The 23247-nt window shown below is 36.6% G+C and overlaps 2 protein-coding genes across 2 annotated transcripts; both read right to left on the minus strand.

The window, feature by feature from the left end:
- Positions 1-9135: 9135 nt before the first annotated feature.
- LOC131008336 (uncharacterized protein At2g29880-like) lies at positions 9136-10191 on the minus strand. The gene is made up of 2 exons (XM_057935219.1): positions 9844-10191; positions 9136-9762 (listed from the first exon to the last, which is right to left on the minus strand). The coding sequence occupies exons 1-2, from the start codon at positions 10189-10191 to the stop codon at positions 9136-9138; spliced, it is 975 nt and encodes a 324-aa protein (XP_057791202.1).
- A 2402-nt stretch (positions 10192-12593) lies between these two features.
- On the minus strand, positions 12594-22858 carry LOC131008337 (uncharacterized). The gene is made up of 13 exons (XM_057935220.1): positions 21334-22858; positions 21126-21262; positions 20837-21047; positions 20522-20759; positions 20298-20448; positions 19929-20226; positions 14276-15598; positions 14070-14210; positions 13841-13977; positions 13553-13763; positions 13239-13476; positions 13015-13165; positions 12594-12953 (listed from the first exon to the last, which is right to left on the minus strand). The coding sequence occupies exons 1-13, from the start codon at positions 22754-22756 to the stop codon at positions 12648-12650; spliced, it is 4965 nt and encodes a 1654-aa protein (XP_057791203.1). The 5' UTR covers positions 22757-22858; the 3' UTR covers positions 12594-12647.
- Between the last annotated feature and the right edge of the window lie 389 nt (positions 22859-23247).

A 23247-nucleotide genomic window follows, 5' to 3' on the forward strand; every position in this document is an offset into this window, starting at 1 on the left:
ATTGTCTCTGTTTTTTTGCAGATGATCAAGATACATTGGGTTATGAAATTTTACTGCCAATTGTCTGCCATTTGTTTTAACATTAATTCTTGCTTATGTAATTCAGATTACATTGCTCAATGACCATATTCTTGTCAGATTATGTTGAAACTAGATATGATTTCAGAATAAAATTGAACACAAGATAAATTTCATTCATTCATTTGAAACAAAACCAAGATACATCAACTAAAGCATAACTACATTGAAGCATAACTATATTCAAGCTATAAGAAGCTTCATCATCACAAACCAAGATATAATCAACACAATTACAAGAAATCGGTTTTTCCTTCTATCAACTCTTGACTCTTCTTTACAAGCTTCAATTTCAGTCCATAGATCACCAATTTCTGCTTCAAAATCAGTGGGTGGAGTCGAATTTTCATTCATCTTCACAAGCTTCATGTTTTTCTTCTTTAAATGGTTAATTACTTCCATTGCTCTCTCAGACATTGGTTCATCATACCAATCAAAAAAACCACAATTTTTGGTCTGCAAAATGTATGAATCAGTGTAAATTCAGGGACCGAATATACCACAACCAAATGAGTGATGAAAACGAGTGATTTACCTTCCAATTTCTGCATCCATAGAACCTTCTCCCCGGATTCTCTTCTGTCCACGAAGTCATCCTTGTAGCTTTCAACCTCTTGCTTCCAAATTCACAGTTACAATACTTGACATCATACTTGTTCTCCATCTGTCGGCTACCGCGCGGCGAAGATGACCATAAACCTGAGTTCGAACTCATGTTTCTGTTCGAAGAGTGATATCTTGAAAAAACCCTAGCCTAATTCCACAAGATTTCGTTCTTTTCTCTCAATTTCTAGAAGAAGTATTCGAAAATTAGGGTTCTTGCTATTTGAACCCTAAATTGTAATTAGATTACCGTTGCATTTCGTTGGTGTGGGCCCGTCTCGGATTAAAAAAAAATATTTCAACGGCGTCAGCCCACCGTTAGCATGTGGGTTTATTTGCATATTTTTCATGTACTATAGGGGAGGTATTTGCACCAAAGTCGAGTGTGGGGGGCTAAACGCTCTAGGGGGTCTACTTTAGGGACTAATCTGCACCTTTACCCAAAAAAAAATACAAAGGACGAAATCCAAGCTTCAGACTTGATCGCACAAATGTATACTTATGTTAATATAAGTAGTTAACATCATAAATGTATGTTTCAAAAATATTACTTTTCTTTATAATAATAATTAGTACTCCCTCCGTCCACGAAAAAGTGCCCCATTTGGGTGCTGGCACGGGTTTTAAGAAAGCTGAAAAAGGTGGTGTAAAGGTGGTGTAAAAGACTAAAAAGGTAGTGTTAATGTATTGTGGTTACTTTTACTAATCTTGTACTAACTATTTGGCATTATTTTATTAGGTGAAAATTCAGAAAATAAATATATAAATAAAATGGAAAATAAATAAACTGGAAATAAATAAATAAATAAATAAATAAATAAGTAAATAAACTGGAAATAAATAAACTGAAAATTCAAAAATAAATAAATAAATAAATAAACTTGAAATTCAGAAAATAAATAAATAAATAAACTGAAAATTCAGAAAATAAATATATAAAAAAATGGAAAATAAATAAACTGAAAATAAATAAATAAACTGAAAATTCAGAAAATAAATAAATAAACTGGAAATAAATAAATAAATAAATAAAATGGAAATAAATAAACTAAAAATTCAAAAATAAATAAATAAATAAACTGAAAATTGAGAAAATAAATAAATAAACTGGAAATAAATAAATAAATAAACTGAAAATTCAAAAATAAATAAATAACTAAACTTGAAATTCAGAAAATAAATAAATAAATAAACTGAAAATTCAAAAAATAAATAAATAAATAAACTGGAAAAATAAATAAACTGGAAATAAATAAATAAATAAGTAAATAAACTGGAAATAAATAAACTGGAAAATAAATAAACTGAAAATTCAAAAATAAATAAATAAATAAACTTGAAATTCAGAAAATAAATAAATAAAGAAACTGAAAATTCAGAAAATAAATATATAAATAAAATAGAAAATAAATAAATTGGAAATAAATAAATAAATAAATAAACTGAAAATTCAGAAAATAAATAAATAAACTGGAAACAAATAAATAAATAAACTGGAAATAAATAAACTGAAAATTCAAAAATAAATAAATAAATAAACTTGAAATTCAGAAAATAAATAAATAAATAAACTGAAAATTCAGAAAATAAATATATAAATAAAATGGAAAATAAATAAACTGGAAATAAATAAATAAACTGAAAATTCAGAAAATAAATAAATAAATAAATAAACTGAAAATTCAAAAATAAATAAATAAATAAACTTGAAATTCAGAAAATAAATAAATAAATAAACTGAAAATTCAGAAAATAAATATATAAATAAAATGAAAAATAAATAAACTGGAAATAAATAAATAAACTGAAAATTCAGAAAATAAATAAATAAACTGGAAATAAATAAATAAATAAATAAATAAACTGGAAATTAAGAAAATAAATAAATAAACTGAAAATTAAGAAAATAAATAAATAAATGGGATTAATTGTGTGGGTTAATTGCATAGATTAAATAAAAGTGTGGATTTATTAATGACATAAATTGTAAATAAATTGAAAAGTAAAGGGTATGAATGTACAAAAAGGTAAACAGGGCACTTTTTCGTGGACAAAAAAAAGGGGTAAGTAGGGCACTTTTTCGTGGACAGAGGGAGTACTTTTTATTATAATAATAATTACTTTTGATTACAATAATAATTACAATAAATATACTAATATTTTTGAAACATTACCTTTCTCCATATCAATTATTACTTTTTATTATAACAATGATTACTTTTAATAAACATAAATAATTATATTATTATTTGATCAAATAATTATTGTCGTAAGGAAAAGTAATTATTACTCCCTCCGTCCCATTAAAGTTGACCACATTTCCTTTTTAGTTTGTCCCACTAAAGTTGGCCACTTTCTAAAAATAGAAATATTTATTTAGTTAAGTCCAATTAATTCATTTAATTAAAATTTTCTAATTAAATCTAAACTCTCTTTATTTAAAAAAACACACACACACACACAAAACACACACTAACACACGCACACAGCCAGCACCCCCTCCCCCTTCCTCCTTCCCCCCAGCGCCCCACCCCCTTCTCTCTTCTTCTCCGGTGACTGACCTCGTCGCCAGCGGCGGCCCCGTCCCCTGACCTCCCTCTCACTCTCCCACGCATCTGCTCTCTCATGTCTCTCTCGTTGCACACGCACACACACACACACCGGAAAATCACCATGGGAGATCTGGTTGTCGAATTTTGCCCGGACCCTAGCCGCACTGAGATGGGTCACCAAGGACGCCGCTGCCGTCGCTAGCAGGAGCGGCGGCGAGGATCTGGCCCTCCACCGCCTCCCTCCACCTAGCGCCGCTCCACACCCTCCATTTCTTCCACCCCGCGCCGCCTTCCTCCACCTCCTCGCCTTCCTTCACCCGCCTCCGCCTCCACCTCCATCCACCTAGCGCCGCTCCACAGCTTCCATTTCTTCCACCAAGTACTGCCTTCACCAATTTGTAGATTTGTGGATTTGATTTTTTGGGGTTTGTGGATTTGTGGATTGAAAGGAAGTTGGTGCATTTGTGGATTTGCTATTTTGGGTTTGTGGATTCGAGAGGAAAGAGTTGATTTGGGGATCTAGGGATTTAGAAATAAACGTCGTTGCTCTTAGATCCACCACCTCACTAGAAGATATCCAGTCTCGTCGCCGGCGACCGCCTCCAGCAATGGTCTGAAGAATTTCTTGGAGAATAGGTTTGGGTTCAAAGAATTTCTTGAAGAATTTCTGGCTATGCGATTTGATGAATCTGGTTTGGGTGTCTGATTTGCGGTTTGATAGAGGGGAATGGGGCGACCGTCACCGGCGTCGCCGTCGCTGGAACAGATGCAGTGAGAAGGTGGACCACACTTAATTAACTCCTTAATTAGCATTTAATTAGCATAATTTGAAGTCTATGATCTATATTACATTGATCTTTTGATTTTGTTCAACTGTCTTTCTTGCCTCCACTGATTCACTTTGTTGCTCTTTGTTCAAATATTGTCTCTTCTTCTTAAGATGCTTAAGACATGGTAGGAGTTACATAACTACCAATGTTTTTTGCATAAACAGGTTGGGTTTATATCATTGATTAGACTTCAATTGTAATTGTGCTACTTCTTTGGTTAAATCCATTTATGTAAGCAAATTAATAAAGACAAAGCATTAGGTAAAATTTGACGGAAGTAAAATGTTGTTAGGAGTAAGGACATCCACTATAGCAAATCAAGGTGGGCTCTTAAATGTGGTTCCTACCATTTAAGAGCCCACCCTCCACTACGGGAGACTCAACACCCAAACTCTTAAATTTTGATTTTTATTTTGTATTTAATTTTAATGCCTTTTTTAATTAAAATTCACATTAAATTTAACAACTTAAATTTCATTAAAATAAAAAACAAACATTACATTAACAATAATAAAAAAATGAAAATAAACATTACAATAATTTCGAGAAAATTAAATTTACGACCTATGGCTCGACGGGATCAAAGCGTGCCCATATATACTCGACTAAATCGTCGCGGAGGTGAGCGTGCGAACAGTTATTTCTCAAATAAAAATAAAATAAATAAATAAGTTTTCTTAATTGCCTGAAAATTCCTGATTGTGCCGTGCTATACACGCACCCAACCAAAAATTTGTCTACACCTGGCTCACGGGGGAGGGCCTGGTGCGGGATGAGAGGGTGCATCAATGGTGGGGTGCGCACAGGCCTGGTGCGCACTGCCTTGCACACCCACCACCATAGTGGGCGCTCTTAGTATGAAGATCTAGACTTTACAGTTTACATCAATTAGATATATATGTTGATAAACGATTCCCTGTTGAAGTTAAATTAATCCACTATAAACAATTTTCTATAAATTGGTATATATATTGAGACAAAATTTACAGTCAAATGGATAAAAAGTGTTAAATATCTAATATCTCAAGATTCATGTTAGTATGTACCAGTATATGTTGTGCTCAAGTATCATTAATATTTCTCTTTTCTTGTTCCAAATCCCAGCATCTGTGGGCTTCAAGCGAGCGCTAGACCCAGCGATTGCTGGGTGCCAGCGAGCTATATAAACCCCGCGGGCGCTGGAACCCAGCCCTAATTTCCCCTTTCTCCACCTAGCGCCGCAAGCTTATCTTCTTTCCCAAATTCTTTTATTCCAGGCTCCTCTTCTTCCCCAAATTATTTTCTTCCAATATTCATCCACCGCAAGAAGCCAGATCCCAACCGCCTCTACCACCGTCGCTCACCTCCAATGACCACTGGCAACATGGTTCAAACCAAAAACGCCAACATCAGGGCAGACGAAGATTTTGGGGCAGGAGGAGGAAGATATCACGGAAAGGTACATGTGTCCATTTCAATTGATTTCTTAATGGGAGGGCACAGTATTTAAGAAATTCAACGAATCAGAGATTACTAGTCCTCATTATTTGGATTGGGATTTGATTAGGGATCTTCGTCTTGAGGGTAGAGTAATTAGATATTTGAAGCATTTGGGGATGGATAATTATGCTAAGAATATTTTTTTTTTGGATATGATCCTCTGTGTTATGAATTCTTAACTACCATGTCTGTGAGTGGTGATAAGAAGAAGATTAAAGTTAGGATGAATGAGAGCGATTATCATGTTAGTTTGACAAGAATGAAATCTGTATTTGGATTTTCCATTAGTGGGGTAAATGAGAGACCTAGTTCATTTAATGCTAATCAAGTTTGGACTGAATTGACGGGATTTGATAATTAGAATTCTTCTAGTATGATGAATGGATACATTAGATATCCGGCATTGGCCATTGTGCACAAATTTATTGCATATAATGTGTCTGGAAAGGAGCAGGCAAACAAAGTGAATGCAATTGAAGTGTATCTGTTGTCTTGTGCTTTAAATGGCAAAAAAATTTGTATTTCAAACTTTATTTGGACGGCTATGACTCAGATGCAGAAACGGTCTTTTGCCCATGCTTCTTTTTGTCCCATTGTCACTGGTTTAGCACATGCATTCGGAGTTCTAACTGACACAACGGGCAATCAGGATGGTTACGAGGAACTCGCCCCTTATTTCATTGATTTTAGTGAGCTAAAAGGAGCTCAGTTGATTTATGATCGATACACTTTAGTTCCTCCTGCGAAAAGGCATTGTGTTAATACGTTCATACACTCCGAGATTGCAGCGGGCTGTCGTTCTCCCACTTTTACTGTTTATGGAACCGGCACATCCACTGGTGGCAATGAAGAAGAGGAGAACAAAGATGAAGATCAAGAGGAAGAGGAAGGGGGAATGAAGATCAACAAGCTGGTGGTTCAATGTCGGGAGATTACTATCGACAATTTCAGAATGATTTGGCCTCATTCCGTACTCACATTGACTCTTCTTTTGGAGCATTCCAAAATCATTTCGACGCTTCAATTGGATCATTGAGGCAAGAGATGAATGCTCGCTTTGATGCACATGACCAACAGATGGCTGATTTACAGTGCCAGTGGGATGCTTGGAGACCTCGGAAGTTATCTTTTTCAGTTTTTAATTTGGATGAATGTTTGGATTGTTTTTGAATTTGGATGATTCATTTTTTGAATTTGGATTTGTATTTGAATTTGAATTTTGAATTTGAATTTGGATGAATGTTTGGATTGTTTTTGAATTTGGATGAATGTTTGGATTTGTTTTTGAATTTGGATGATTTTAATTGATTATAATAATATTGATATCTTTAGGTTAATCATGCCACATATTAATTAATTAATTGATTAATTATTCAATCTTATTTTATCTCATCATCGAATTACCTCATGTGATGATGATCTACATTTTTTTTAATTGGAGTTCCTAGTTTTGACTTTGGTTGTCATAACTAATTAAGCTTTAATTGGTTAGTTTATAACTTTATATTTACAACCATCAAATTATAGTTTATTTATTTGTAAACTTGAAAAAATCATAAATATATATGAGTGATATATAAATTTTAGTAGCATTTTAATAAAGACTCCATTATTGAGATTTTGTTGAAGTTAATGATGAGAGGAACCTGCAACCTATTTTAGGTGAGTGTTAAATAAATTTATCTCATGCATAATAATTTATACTTTTAAAGGTAAATCTATCCATATGAACTCGGGTCAGCCTTGTTTTGCTAGTTCTAAATCACACTTTTAAATATATAAAATAATTCATCAACGTCCATGAAAAAAATAATCCAACATCCATAAAAAAAAATCAATCCAACGACATCCGGATAACAATCCACCAAAACACCTCCCTAAACATTATGTTCGGTCTCATCATCTTCATTTCCATCGTCTCCATACATTCGCCTATTTTTCCACATAGCATTAGCAATACTTGTTCTCCATGTATTAGCTTCATTTATTTTAGACAGTTGGCTTTGAGAAAGATATTCCAAATTGTCCTCATCGTTTTCAAGATCTGGTGCAGCATCCTTTTCTTCATCTTCGACTGGAAATTCATCAGAAAGACATTCTTTCTGAAGAAAGTTGTGCAATCCAGCACAAGCTAATACTAACTCTGCTTGTGTGCGAAATGGGAACAGGGGTGCGGTTTTGAAAATTGTGAATCGCGACTTAAAGATACCGAAAATCCTCTCAATCACATTTCTCAATTATGCATGACGAAGATTGAATAACTCGCTTGCGTTTCTTGGGTGACGACCTTGACCACCAAAATCTTTGAGATGATATCGAACACCACGTAACGGAGCCAAAAACTGACGTCGGTTAGGAAATTCACAATCCACTAGAAAATATTTACCTTGAGGCACATGAAGTCCATTTGGTCTCAATAATGCGTCACTTAAAAGTTTTGAATCATGGGCCGAGCCTTCCCATCCACTAAGCACATAGATGAACTGCAAATCAAAGTTACAAGCTGCTAAAATATTTTGCGATTGCACACCATGACGGTTACGATAACTGCTTACGTCTCTGCCTGTTACCATTGCCGGGATATGAGTGCCATCTATAGCTCCGATAAAATCCTATAATAAAGTGAATATGTTATACAAGAAAGCTAAAATATTTGATATACTACAAGAGAAACAATTTAATATACAACGAAAAATATTAATGAACATAAAATAAAACATTGTTGTATATACAACGAAAAGCATTAATTAATACCAATTTCATATATTTACGATGATTAATTTTTTTTCATGAAAACAATAGATCATACTACAATAATCTAAAAGTACCTAAATAATATAATATCGAAATGATCCATACCTTAAAGAAAGGATTAAATCTTGTACTTTTCCGAATTTTAGCCGGTATTGCTGTAGTCGGCTTAACCATCATGTCCGGTGCTATGGTGTTCAATGCTTTCAAGATTTTATTGAAGTTTTGACTAGTAGCAAAATGCGAATGACCGAACCTTTGACGAATATTATCATATCGATCGTTGTGTCCTACAATGATCAAGAATGTTGCCACCATTTCTTCAACAGATGTGTTTCGTGTATCTGAAACATGAGTTTTCTCTCTAATGATCCAGCATAATTTCATAAACACATCCGGATACATTCTATACAATTGTCGAAAACTATTTGGATCTCCATCGAGCATATTACGTACAAAATGGTATCATTCCCGAGTCTTTGGTCGTCGCATCAAAGAGTTGTCAATAGTGCGCGGCATCATCATAACATTTCCTAATAAAATTATTAATGCCTTAGTTGCCATCATCAAGAGCTTAACCTTTTCATAAAGTTCAAGCTCCTCTTCTATTTCAATTTCATCTTCAATTTTATCTTCATAATTCATGCTGCCATATAAACAATGAAACAATAAAAAAAATTATAATAAAGACATTTTACTAAAATACAAAAATAAAAATACGAATTCATTAATGATCAAAGGAAAGTTTGAAAACCACACCAACAAAACAATGTACTTATAAAAAGATGATCAAACCAAAAAAAAAAAAAAACATAGTTTCCAAAACATGACTGAAATCATCACTATCCTCTAATCCTGTAAGCTATCCAACGTGCTCGTTCCTCAACAGTCATTTTCAAAAATCCATCTTTCTTTATCTTGGTATCAAGCAAGTCAAATACTTTGATGCAAACGTCTTCATCCAAATTTGGGATTTCTTTGATAGCATCCCAAGTTGTATAAGATCTTTCTCTTTGTCTTTTCTCTAGCATAGTATCTCGTTTCTCTAAGAGGCTATGAACTCCATCAAAAGTGTTAGTTATTTTTTTTTTAACTTCTGCCATGAAATCATGATGCGAACTATTTTCAGTATGACCAGAATTCATGTCAAACTGGGCTCTACTTCTTTTGGCAGCAGCTCTTTTCTGAGTGGAGACCTCAGGCACTTCAGGGAATACTAAAGGTGATTTGGATCCAAATGATGGTGGATCATCTTGAGCTAGTCCTACAAACGCCTCATTTTTAGCATCATAATTCAATTCTTCTATGTGCGGAGCTCTATTTTCATCAACTCCTAATGTCTTAGCATCAGTAGCACTACCCAATCCAATTGAGTTTTTTCCTACAGCCCCACCATTCCCAACAGCAATTCCCAACTCATAATAATCCGAACAATTCCCCAAGCGTAAGTATGCATCTTTTGGGTGAGCCTAACATAATAAAGAATAAATTTATTAATTAACTATATTATTTAAATAACATTATTAAAAAAAAATTGCTAACAAGTTTACCTGACAGTACGCCTCCCATACTTCATCCGAGGCCGTGAACTTTTTAGCATTGTTGTCATAGCCAAAACCAGAGTTAAACTTCATGAGTGTTGAATAAGCTAACCAACGATTCTTAAACCATTTGATACGGCTTAGGTAGTGGTTATAAGTCTTATTACATCCAATTCTTTCATTAAGAACAGGAAGTATCCTTTCTTCAACAGTTGCTTTGCTAAAGATACCACTATTATCACGCCATCCCCGATTCGCAAACTCAACCAACATTTCTAACAATACATCGCTTTGTTCCTTAGTCCATGGTTCATAGACTGCCCTCTTTTTCGTATCTTGTTGTTGAGAATCTCTCATGATATTATTACTATACAAAATATATATACGTATATAGTAGTCTATTGGTAAGACGCTTCCCCTCCAACCAATAGGTCGGGGGTTCGAGTCACCTTAGGAGCTAGAGTGTGAGTGAGTTTTTTCCTTTCTTTGGTTGTAACAAATTAAAAAAAAAAAAAATAGTACTATAACAATGAATATAAGAAAATATAAAGAAAAACAACAAAAACTGGAATCAACTCACATGCAATAGAAAAACAGAATACAACTGCTAACAATTTATAATGATACTCCCTCCGTCCACGAAAAAGTGCCCCATTTGGATGCTGGCACGGGTTTTAAGAAAGCTGAAAAAGGTGGTGTAAAGGTGGTGTAAAAGACTAAAAGGGTAGTGTTAATGTATTGTGGTTACTTTTACTAATCTTGCACTAACTATTTGGCATTATTTTATTAGGTGAATTAAATGAAAGCATTTAAATGAGAAAACATTAAACAAAAGTGCCGATTCAATAAATAAATGAACTTGAAATTCAGAAAATAAATAAATACATAAAAAAATGGAAAATAAATAAATTGGAAATAAAATTTTCAGAAAATAAATAAATTGAAAATTCGAAAATAAATAAATAAATAAACTGAAAATTGAGAAAATAAATAAATAAACTGGAAATAAATAAATAAATAAATAAGTAAATAAACTGGAAAATAAATAAACTGAAAATTCAAAAATAAATAAATAACTAAACTTGAAATTCAGAAAATAAATAAATAAAATGGAAATAAATAAATAAATAAATAAACTGGAAATAAATTAACTGAAAATTCAGAAAAAAAAATAAATAAACTGGAAAATAAATAAACTGGAAATTCGAAAATAAATAAATAACTAAACTTGAAATTCAGAAAATAAATAAATAAATAAACTGAAAATTAAGAAAATAAATATATAAATAAAATGGAAAATAAATAAACTGGAAATAAATAAATAAATAAATAAATAAACTGAAAATTCAGAAAATAAATAAATAAACTGGAAATAAATTAACTGAAAATTCAGAAAAATAAATAAATAAATAAACTGATAAATAAATAAACTGGAAATTCGAAAATAAATAAATAAATAAATAAACTGAAAATTCAAAAATAAATAAACTTGAAATTCCGAAAATAAATAAATAAATAAATAAACTGAAAATTCAGAAAATAAATAAATAAATAAACTGGAAAATAATTAAACTGGAAATAAATAAATAAATAAGTAAATAAACTGGAAATAAATAAACTGAAAATTCAAAAATAAATAAATAAATATACTTGAAATTCAGAAAATAAATAAATAAATAAACTGAAAATTCAGAAAATAAATATATAAATAAAATGGAAAATAAATAAACTGGAAATAAATAAATAAATAAACTGAAAATTTAGAAAATAAATAAATAAACTGGAAATAAATAAATAAATAAATAAACTGGAAATAAATAAACTAAAAATTCAAAAATAAATAAATAAATAAACTTGAAATTCAGAAAATAAATAAATAAATAAACTGAAAATTAAGAAAATAAATAAATAAATAAATGGGATTGATTAGGTGTGGGGGAGTTGGTTTCGTAGTTTTAATTAGTGAGTTAATTGTGTGGGTTAATTGCATAGATTAAATAAAAGTGTGGATTTATTAATGACATAAGTTGTAAATAAATTGAAAAGTAAAGGGTATGAATGTACAAAAGGTAAACAGGGCACTTTTTCGTGGAAAAAAAAAGGGGTAAGTAGGGCACTTTTTCGTGGACAGAGGGAGTACAAGATTTATGCAATAGAAAAATTGAATAAGAAAATAATATGAAGATACAAGATTTATGAGAGAAAACCTTGGTAATAGCCAATGCAGAACCCTAAACTTGTGTTTTTTTTAGAGCCTGCTTCAAATTTTGTGTGATGAAATAAACTGAACACGACTAAGCTACTATTTATAAAGATGTCGCTGGCCCCAGCGATCGCTGGCTTCTCCGAGCGGTCGCTAGGGCCCAGCCATCGCTGGCTTTGTGAGCATCGACCGCTAAGTGCCAGCCGGCGCTGAACCAGCGAGCGCTGGATAATCTGAACAATTCCAAATTCTCGTGGTATGTGGTCAGATTTGTTCATGTGTATTTTTTGAACGAAATCAATGAAAGCCATTCCAATTTTAAAGTCCATAGATTTTTAAATACCTTTAGATTTTCATAGAATTTTAAAAGTCTGAAACGAATACACCTAGATTTTTATAGACTTTTAAAAGTCTTGAACGAATACACCCAGATTTTCATAGACTTTTAAAAGTCTTGAACGAATACACCCAGATTTTAAAAGTCTGCAGATATCTATTAAAGTCCTGAACGAATACACCCCCCTAAATCTCGATAACTTCTGAACTCTAACAAAACGAGAAATATATTTCTATAGAAAATTCACAAGGATATTTTTGCGACTGTTCCAATCTACCTACCCTCTGCCATTGTAATTGTAATCTGATTCTGTGAATTTGTTGCATTCGAGCTACTATATCTACGGTAAGCTAAAAGATCTCTCTCTGCCATGAAACCAGGCTGCTTAGCCTGAGGTAATGCAACTTCATTTCCCAGCATAAATACCACCGCAGACATGTTTGGCCTATCTTCAACATAATTCTGCACGCACAACAGCCCCACATTAATCGACCGCACCACCTGCGCCGCATCAAACGCCTCGCCTAGAGCTGGATCCACTAGTTTGATGGAGTCGCCTTGTTTATAATGCCTCCACGCCTGTTCAAAAACATCCTACTTTGTTATGTCTGTTAAAAAGATAGGAGTGATAGAGACGTACGTGTCCAAGAAGGTTGAGATTATCATCTTTGACGAAGAATCCTCTGTTCCTCTTCCCGCTCACAATTTCTAGCACCAGCACACCGAAGCTGAACACGTCGGATTTGATTGAGAACAGCCCATCTGCCGCGTATTCTGGAGCCATGTATCCACTGCGCATGAAGTGAGGATTAGTGTTACGAATGGAATATTTAAATACATCATCACAACTGCTAGTGTTCTTACTATGTTCCCACAACTCTGCGCGTTCGAGCTTCAGTTTCATTCCCTCCAAAACTCCTCGCTAATCCAAAGTCTGATATCTTTGGATTCATGTCTGCGTCAAGCAGTATGTTGCTAGCTTTGAGGTCGCGGTGGATGATTCTTAATCTCGAATCTTGATGAAGATACAACAGCCCCTTTGCGATTCCGTTGATAATGTGGAACCGTTTCCGCCAGTCTAGTGACATTCTCTTTGTTTGATCTGTTAAAACAGATTGGAGAGTTTACACTTTTATTTTGGTGTATTGTAATAAACATATTGAATAATTTTGACTGACCAAATAAAATCAAGTCGAGGCTATGATTAGGCATGTATTCATAGATCAACATGCTCTCCTCTCCTTCAGCACAGAACCCTAACGTCCTCACGAGATTGCGATGCTGAAGTTTGGCTATCAACATTACTTCATTCTTGAGCTCATCAACTCCTTGTGTTGAGGTTTTTGAGAGACGTTTTACTGCTATTTCCTGTCCGTCTTCCAGCTTGCCCTACAGACCAAACTTTCAAATGTGGAACGTAATAAAACAAATCAAATTTTGACGCAGGAGTTGTATGTATTATATACCCTGTAAACAGGTCCACATCCACCTTCACCGAGCTTGTTCTTTGAAGGAAAATGTTCGGTAGCTTTCAAGATTGTTGAGAAGCTGAAGATTGGCAGTTCTGCTTCTTTAACACGATTTTCACTAAATGGCTCTACAGCTGTGGAAAAATCAGCCAAGTAAGAACACTAACAAATACATCTATTGTGATATACTCTTCAACCTAAATGCACACTCTCCATAAACATGTACCTTCGTGTGTCGCAATCGCCTCCTTTCTCTTTCGCTTTATAATCAGATAGAGGCTTAAGCACACAAGAATCAATCCCATTATGGATGTCAAACTCGATATGATTATTGCTCTCTTCCTCCCATTATTGTCTGAAACTTCCCCTGTCCACACAAATGTATATGAAACTAAGGTAATAATCAAGGTAAAATGTTGATGAAATTGATACCTGCAGCAGATTCTGAAGAAGCCAATCTGATGTAAAGATTCTGCCATCCTGTAATCAAAGTTCTGATATCAATCAATTCCCCATAGTAAAACAAGCAGCCTCTCCCCTCTCCTCTAATATCCAACCGCGTATAGGCCGTGCAAGAACAGTTCCTCTTGCATTCTGCTTCACACTCTTGGAGCAAAATGTTCTCATCTCTGATTGTAGAGTTTCTTGCATCTGGCAATTTAATCTTTGAATAACTCAAAAACACATCGTCGGAACAGTTCAAATCCGCCCTTCTAACACACCCACCCCACCACTCTGCTCTGTCCCAACTCTGTTTATTTCTAGGCTCAAACCTATCTAGGCATCGACACGATACTGAGTTCCCGTCGCAATACCCATTGGGACCGCAAGAATTGTAAATATCGCAAGAATCTGTAATTGTTCTTGTGTAAGCAGTCCAGACGTGGGCTTGAGTGCTCCAAATCCTGCGGCTTGAAATGCCATCGCTTGTCACAACAGTCCTCCAAATAACTGATGGATCAAGAGTGGCTACCCTGTACTTCACCACATCATTACTCATCTCTATCGATATATTATACACAGAATTACTGATTAAATCTGGCGCTCCACTCAACGAAACCCCATTCCATGGCCCCAGCCTGTTTTTGATAGTATCACCTTCCTTGACCAGCAACTGCGGGTATCCAGTGGGATCGAGGTGGGCTGAGTACCTCCCCGGGGCAGGGTCGCTGTCACTCCTCCATGAAGAGATGTAGCTCTCCACCCCGCTCGTGTAGTTCCATCCTAAGCTCATGCCGGTGAGAAACGTGTCGCATGGATAGTCAAAGCTCTGCCATAGGTAATCATCATTGTCTGCATCCTTCACCACAAGATTCCCTGAATCCAGCAACTGTGCGGTTGGATTCTGCACGCTTCGTGATCTGTTGGTGGACCATATTGAGCTGTTGGTTTCGTTGAGAAGCGACAAAATTCCAGGCTCCGTCACTGTTAAGACGCCGGTTTTATTTGTGAGTGGAGCTTCTCTGTTGGCAACCCAAACCACTGTCTGATTTGGTATTTGGTTGTACCATATGCCCAAGTACCTGTTCGTAGAGGTTCCTGGGCTGAAGAATCCGAGCGCGAACATCCCACCTGATGAAACCAGTGTTTCGTCATCTCTAATGCTTTCGGAAAGGTTAATGGTGTCGTTTGCGCCACTTATTGTGCGGATTAAGAGGGAGCAGATCAACACAAAGGATGATAATGTTTTTCTGCATTCTTCCATGATAACAGTTGTTAGGCCTTTCGGTTTAACCAACTTATGTTTATTTAGTCATGTTCTACCTTTCATAACAAGGCATCTTTTCAGATATCGATATACAAATCAATTCTTGTTTGTGTTTTATATTGATGAATGATGTAAGGTCAAATACAAGATTTATATTATATGAACCATAGTCTTAACATATAGACTTAAATAATGAGAATTATTTGAAAATAGAGAGATTGAAAGGTGAGGGCAGACGACTCAGATTTTAATAATTTGGTGTTGTCTGACTAGGGATTTTTTTTTTACATTTTGAAGACTGAAAATACAGATACATTCCCTTACTACTACAAAAAAAAAAAGATAATAATAAATTACTTATTGAATTATTTGTTGCTCCAAAAATGTATAAAACTAGGTAAAGAATTAAGATTGGAGGTCGATGTAATAGCATTGGAGATTGGAACTTTCTGGTCGACAAAGTTGAAAAGAAAATCAAAGGCTGGAAGAGTAGAACTTTGTCGCTTGCAGGGCGAATTACCTTGATCAAATCGATTTTGCAAGCCATTCCGGTGTTTCAACTTTCTTTCTCCTTTATTCCAAAAGCTGTGCTTAGCAGGATTAACTCTCTTTTCTGTAATTTCTTGTGGGGGGGAAATGGGGAGTCGAGTCACATTGCTTGGGTCAAATGGAGGGTCCTTTGTAATAAAAAGCGAGAGGGGGGGCTGGGTTTTCGGAATCTCGAATGGTTCAACAAGGCGTTGGTTTTTAAATGGCTGTGGAGATATTTGTCGGAGGGCGGTTCTCTTTGGGCTAGGGTGGTTAATTCTATGTACGGGCAGGTGAGCTGGGGGGAAGAGGGAGAATGTAGGTTGGAGAATAGGGGCAGCAGGAAGGGGTGGTGGATGAGAATTGTCGAGAAGGGGGGGAGGTGGAGGAGAGATGGTTCTCGAGTAATATCTGTCGTCGGGTGGGTGATGGCATGAGGGTGAGTTTTTGGGAGGAGGTTTGGGTTGGAGGTAAACCTCTGAAATTCATTTATCCAAGATTATTCAACTTATGTATTGACAAAATAGGTTTGGTGGGGGAATCGGGCTCTTGGGAGAACGGCGAATGGAACTGGGAGATCGGATGGAGAAGAGAGTTGAGAGAGAGGGAAAGAGAGATGTGGGAGGCTTTGAGGACTTCTATTTCTCAAGTTATTCCTTGTGCAGGTAAGGAAGATGAATGGAGTTGGAAATCTGGAAAAGACGACGTTTTCTCAACAAAGGCGGCATATGATATCATCGCGGCCTCAAATAACGGGCTGTTCCCGGAGGAGGAGGTTGAGGCAGCAAAAGTTTGGAAGGCTCAGGCACCCCATAAGGCAACAGTTACGGCTTGGCGAGCCTTGATCAATCGACTGCCCACATGTGATAACTTGCTTAGAAGGAATGTCTCTATCGGTGTCGAAGAGAGATGGTGTAATTCTTGCGTGATGCAAGACGAAACAGCGGAACACATCTTTCTTCACTGCCCCAAAGTCAAGACGGTGTGGAATCAAATTCATCAATGGATCGACTTAAAAACAGCCAAGCCCAAAGATATTTTACAACACTTTAAATCTTTTGTCCTCGGAGTTAGAAGGAAAGAAGGGAGAAAACTGCTCCTTGCAATGTGGGTTGGAATTATTTGGCTGATTTGGAAATACAGAAACGAGAGTAGGTTCGAGGGTAGGGTGTGGGATGCCAATCAACTTGTTTTGGAGATGAAGGGTAGATTGTGGAGTTGGAACAAGATTTTCCACCTTGTTGATGAGAATGTTTCCTTCTCTTCTTGGTGTTCAAGTGAACACAAACTATCCTTTTTGTAATTTTCTTGGTACCTCTGGTACCTGTTTTCTTCCCCTTTCAATAAAGTTCTTTTACTGATAAAAAAAAAAAGCCCACTTATGCCGTAAAACCCAACAAGGAAAAGAAATAAATTAGTACAACATACTTAAATTATAGAGGTAATATATGGAATTTGCCATTTTCTTCTAGTCAATTTAAAAATTAACTTATTAAATAAATTTTTTAAAAATAGGTCATTTTTTGTTTAAAACATACAAAATAAAAAATTGCCAACTCTCTTCTCTCCCTTACAGCATCATGTCTCTCTCTCTCTCCTGCAATATCGAATCCCCCAGATAATTCCATCACTTCTTTGAGAATCGTTAGCAAAGCCTCATGTTCCTTAGTGTGGTTGGTGCGTGTTCCGCTTTCTGTTGTGAAATTAGTGCCGCATTCAAATGGTTTCTAGATAGGTGATCTACAATTTGAGATCTTCATCTCTCCTGCAGTGAAATTAGTGCTGCACCCCAATGGTTTCTAGATAGTGATCCATCATTTGAGATTTTCATCTCTCCTGCCCCTCAATTTCTCAAATGGATCACAACATTAGACTTCCGATCTTATAAATGGGCTCAACTTCGCCTCTCATCCCAATCTTCTTTTTTCGACTCCTAAGGTACATACTTTCTATGTTCAAATTTCTATGAGATAAACCTTATGAAAATGAAATTTACTAAAATGATTGGGGAGACACTGTATTTAATCCAGTAATAATCTGGATTATTTGGTGATGTTTTTTTGAGGATTAGAAGTTGATTTTCAAGACTTAGAGAAATAAAAAAATAAAAAAAATTAATTAATGTTCTTGAATTTACAATCAGATATATGAATTTACAACTTAATATTTTTTAATTCACAACCAAATTTATGAATTCACAACTAAAACTAAAATTCACAATCAGTTCGATAAATTCACATCTGAATTGTTATGTTAGTTGTAATTGTTAGCATTTAATTACCATAATTTATCATCAAATGTGTAGTCTGATAATAGAAGGTGTTTACCATATTGGTATAAATTTTAGCATTTAATTAGCATCATTTACGTTTTAGGGAAAATTATAACAAAATGTAAATTCATGTTATTAGTGTTACATATTAGAATTAGGGGTGTGCAGCGGGTCGGACCCGGACCGACCCGCCGGGTTTGTAAACCCGAATTTTTTTAAAAAAGGGACCGACCCGGACCGAAAGTAGCGAGTGGGCCGACCCGGGACCGGACCAAACCCGAGCAACGGGTCCGGTTCGGTCCGGGTCAGACCCGCAGCAACAGCAGCAGCAACACAATTTTATATCACAAATGAAGCTCAAAATGGGGAAATTCTACTGACCAAATAAAGCAACAACCAAGCAAAGCAATTATATGAAGCAACTTCAATAATTTTCTTCAATAACAAGCAATAGAAGGCCAACAACATGGCTGCACGAATTGAGCATTAATCGAGAATTAACATTGAGCATGAGATTCGAGACTTACCGGAGGAGGCCGTGGCGAGGCGGCGAGGGCCGAGGGGTGGTCGCAGGTCGGCGTCTGGGCAGGGGAACACCGCGTCTGCACGTCAGGGGCGTGGTCGGCAGCGGTGCTGGGCGTTAGGGGCGTGGTCGGACCAGTAGGCGGGGCGGCGGGTTTGAGTGAGGCCGAGGCGTCTGGACTCTGGGCGTGGGCGCGCAGGGGGGGAGACCTCAGACCGCGTCTGCGCGTCAGGCGTCTGCGCACGGTGCTGGCCTGCTGGGAGTGGGCGTCAGGGCGTGGGCGGTCCGGGCGGCGGGGCGGCGGGTTAAGGTTAGATTGAGGAGTGGATGATGGGTGTGTGCGGCGCAGAGGAGAGAGCAGCAACAGATTGATTTTTATTTTTTAGGGTTAGATTCAAAAGTATAAGTTAGATTAATATTATATTATTATTATAAATATTAAATATAAATATTAAATATTAAATTTTAAATGGCATGGGTCGGTTCCGGGTTCGCCGGGTTCGACCCGAACCGACCCGGAAATCTCTCGGTCCTGAAAATAGGACCCAACCCGGACCAAACACCTATACTGGGCCGGTTCGGTTCGGTCCGGACCGAACCCGTCGGTTCGGGCGGGTTCGGCGGGTCCGGGTTGGGTTTGCACACCCCTAATTAGAATTCATGAAAATGAATAAACTATGAGCATATTTCTTGAATTTAATAAATAATTAACCGTAAAAAAATAAATAAAAGGAACATACAAGTAATAACTGCAAAAAAAAATAATACCCCTTTATATCAAAATTCTAGCAAGATTCTAGTCCGATATCTTAGGATTTATGTCTCGTAACATAATTCTTGTTTGATCTATCAAAACAAATAAAAAAAGAACAAATATGTAGTGCTCGAAGTATCAATATTTCACTTTCTTGTTTCAAATAGGTGTATTTCTTTTCGCTATGGTTATGATTTACCCAAACTATTCTAGGTCTAGATCTCGATATTTTTCAAATCTTTATAAAGATGAATATATTTGAATACAAAAATTAAAGAGGGATTGCAACTATCTACCTACCCTCTGGCATTGTAATTGTTATTTGATTCTGTGAATTTGCTGCATTTGAGCTACTAAAGCTGCGGTCTGCAAAAACATCTTTCTCAGTAAAGAATCCAGGCTGCTTAGCCTGAGGCAATGCAACTTCATTTCCCAGCATAAATATCACTGCAGACATGTTTGGCCTATCTTCAACACAATTTTGCACGCACAGTAACCCCACATTAATCGACCGCACCACTTGCGCCGCCTCGAACGCCTCTCCTAGAGCCGGATCCACTAGTTTGATCGACTCCCCTTGCCTATAATGCCTCCACGCCTGTTCAACAACATCCTACTTTGTTATGCCTGTTTAAATGATAGCAATCGATTCATATTTGTTACACGTACGTTTCCAAGAAGGTTGAGATTATCATCTTTGACGAAGAATCCTCTGTTCTTCTTTCCGCTCACTATTTCTAGCATGAGCACGCCGAAGCTGAACACGTCGGATTTCACTGAGAAGAGCCCGTCTGTCGCGTATTCTGGAGCCATGTATCCACTGCGCACGGAGTCAGGATTAGTGTTACCAATGGAATATTTAAATACATCATCACAACCACTAGTGTTCTTACTATGTTCCCACAACTCTGCGTGTCTGAGCTTCTGTCTCGTTCCCTCCGAAACTCCTAGCTAGTCCAAAGTCTGATATCTTCGGATTCATGTCTGCATCGAGCAGAATGTTGCTAGCTTTGAGGTCGCGATGGATGATTCTTAATCTCGAATCTTGATGAAGATACAACAGCCCCTTTGCAATTCCGTTGATAATGTGGAACCGTTTCCGCCAGTCAAGTGACATACTCTTTGTTTGATCTGTTTAAACAGATTGGGGAGTTGACACTTTTGTTTTTGGTGTATTGTAATAAATATATTGAATAATTTTGTCTGACCAAATAAAATCAAGTCGAGGCTATGATTAGGCATGTATTCATAGATCAACATGTTCTCCTCTCCTTCAGCGCAGAACCCTAACGTCCTCACCAGATTGCGATGCTGAAGTTTGGCTATCAACATTACTTCATTCTTCAGCTCATCAACTCCTTGTGATGAGGTTTTTGCGAGACGTTTTACTGCTATTTCCTGTCCGTCTTCTAGCTTGCCCTACAGATCAAACATTCAAACGTGGAATCTAATAAAAAACGATCACATTTTGACACAGGATTTGTTCGTATTATATACCTTGTAAACAGGTCCGAATCCACCTTCACCGAGCTTGTTCTTTGAAGGAAAATGATCAGTAGCTTTCAAGATTGTGGAGAAGCTGAAGAATGGCAGCTCTCCTTCTTTAACATGATCTGCACCAGATTGCCCTGCAGCTGTGGGAAAATCCACTTGTATTGTAATATATTCTTCAACCTAAATGCACATTCACCATATATAGACATACCTTCTTGTGTCACAATCGCCTCCTTGTTCCTCTTTCGTGTTATAATCCAAAAGATGCTTAAGCACACAAGAATCACTCCTGTTACTGATGCCAAACTCGCTATGATTATGGCTCTCTTCTTCCCATTTTGGTCTGAAACTTGTCCTGTAAACACAGCATATTCTGAAGAAGCCAATCTGATGTAAAGATCCTGGCCTCCTGTAAGTAAAATTCTGATATCTACCAATTCCCCATGGTAAAACAAGCATCCTCTCCCTTCCTCTTTTATATCCAACCGTGTATATGCCGTGCAAGAGCAGCTCCTCTTGCATTGCGCTTCACATTCTTGGAGTGTAATGTTGTCATCTCTGATTGTAGAGTTTGTAGAATCTGGCAATTTGATCCCGGAATAATTCAAAAACACATCATCAGAACAGTTCAAATCCACCCTTCTAACACACCCACCCAACCACTCTTCTCTGTCCCAACTCTGTTTATCTCGAGGCTCAAATCTGTCGAGGCAGCGACAGAAGGGCGAGTTCCCATCGCAATACCCATTGGGACCGCAAGAATTGTAAGCATCGCAAGGATCCGTGACGGTTCTTCTGTAAACAGTCCAGATCTGCTCCTGACTGTTCCAAATCCAGCGGCCTGAGTCACCATCGATTGTGACAACAGACCTGGAAATCGCTGATTGATCGCGAGTGTCTTCCTTGTACTTGACCACATCATTAGTCCTCACCAACGACAGAATATACATTGGATCATTGCTTATATCTGGTGCACCACTCAATCTAACACCATTCCACGGCCCCATCCTGTTTTTGATAGCATCGCCTTCCTTGATCAGCATCTGCGGGTATCCAGTGGGATCCAGGTGGGCTGTGTACCTCCCCGGGGCAGGGTCGCTCTCGCTCCGCCACGAAGAGATGTAGCTCTCCACCCCGCTCGTGTAGTTCCATCCTAAGCTCATGCCGGGGAGAAACGTGTCGCATGGATAGTCGAAGCTCTGCCATAGGTAATCATCATCGTCTGCATCCTTCACCACAAGATTCCCTGAATCCAGCAGCCGTGCAATTGGATTCTGCACGCTTCGTGATCTGTTGGTGGACCATATGAGGCCGTTGGCGTCGCTGAGAAGCGACAGAATTCCGGGCTCCGTCACTGTTAAGACGCCGGTTTTATTTGTGAGTGGAGCTTCTCTATTGGCAACCCAAACCACTGTCTGAACAGGTATGGTCTTGTACCAGATGCCCACGTAACGATTGCTCGAGTTTTGGGGAGAGAAGAATCCGAGTTCGAACATCCCACCTGATGACACCACTGTTTCGCCATCTCTAATGCTCTCGGAAAGCTTAATGGTGTCGTTTGCGGCAATTGTTGTGTGGATTATGAGAGAGCAGATCAACACAAAGGGTGACACTCTTTTGCTGCATTCTTCCATGATAAACAGTTTTTTTAGGCCCTTCGGTTTAACCAAGTTATTTATGTTTCTTTAATCTCTGTTGTAACTTTGATAACTAAGGCATCTTGTTGCAGTCAAAGATCGATGCACACAAATCAACTCTTGTTTGTTTTTATATTGATAAATGATGTAGGTGAAGTCAAGATATCAATATTATTAGTGTTAACAGGTAGGCTAAAATAATGGGAATTATTTGAAAATAAAGAGCGTGAAACTAAAGGACGGACGACTAAGATTTTAATAATATGGTGTAGTCTGACTAGAGAAAATTTACCTTTTATAGAGTTTTCCATTTTGTTGGTTTTTTCTTTTCAAAAAAGAAACTTCTTTTTTCTTTTTTAAGGAAATTCTCAAAAAAGAAATTTATTCCTACACGAGTCATATGCATCATACATTGATACATATACATACATCGTGTTCCATTACCCTAGAAAAGAGTAATAAATGATGGATTGCTCCAATAAAAATTG

Source organism: Salvia miltiorrhiza, chromosome 2 (assembly GCF_028751815.1).
Source record: "Salvia miltiorrhiza cultivar Shanhuang (shh) chromosome 2, IMPLAD_Smil_shh, whole genome shotgun sequence".
Taxonomy (NCBI): domain Eukaryota; kingdom Viridiplantae; phylum Streptophyta; class Magnoliopsida; order Lamiales; family Lamiaceae; genus Salvia; species Salvia miltiorrhiza.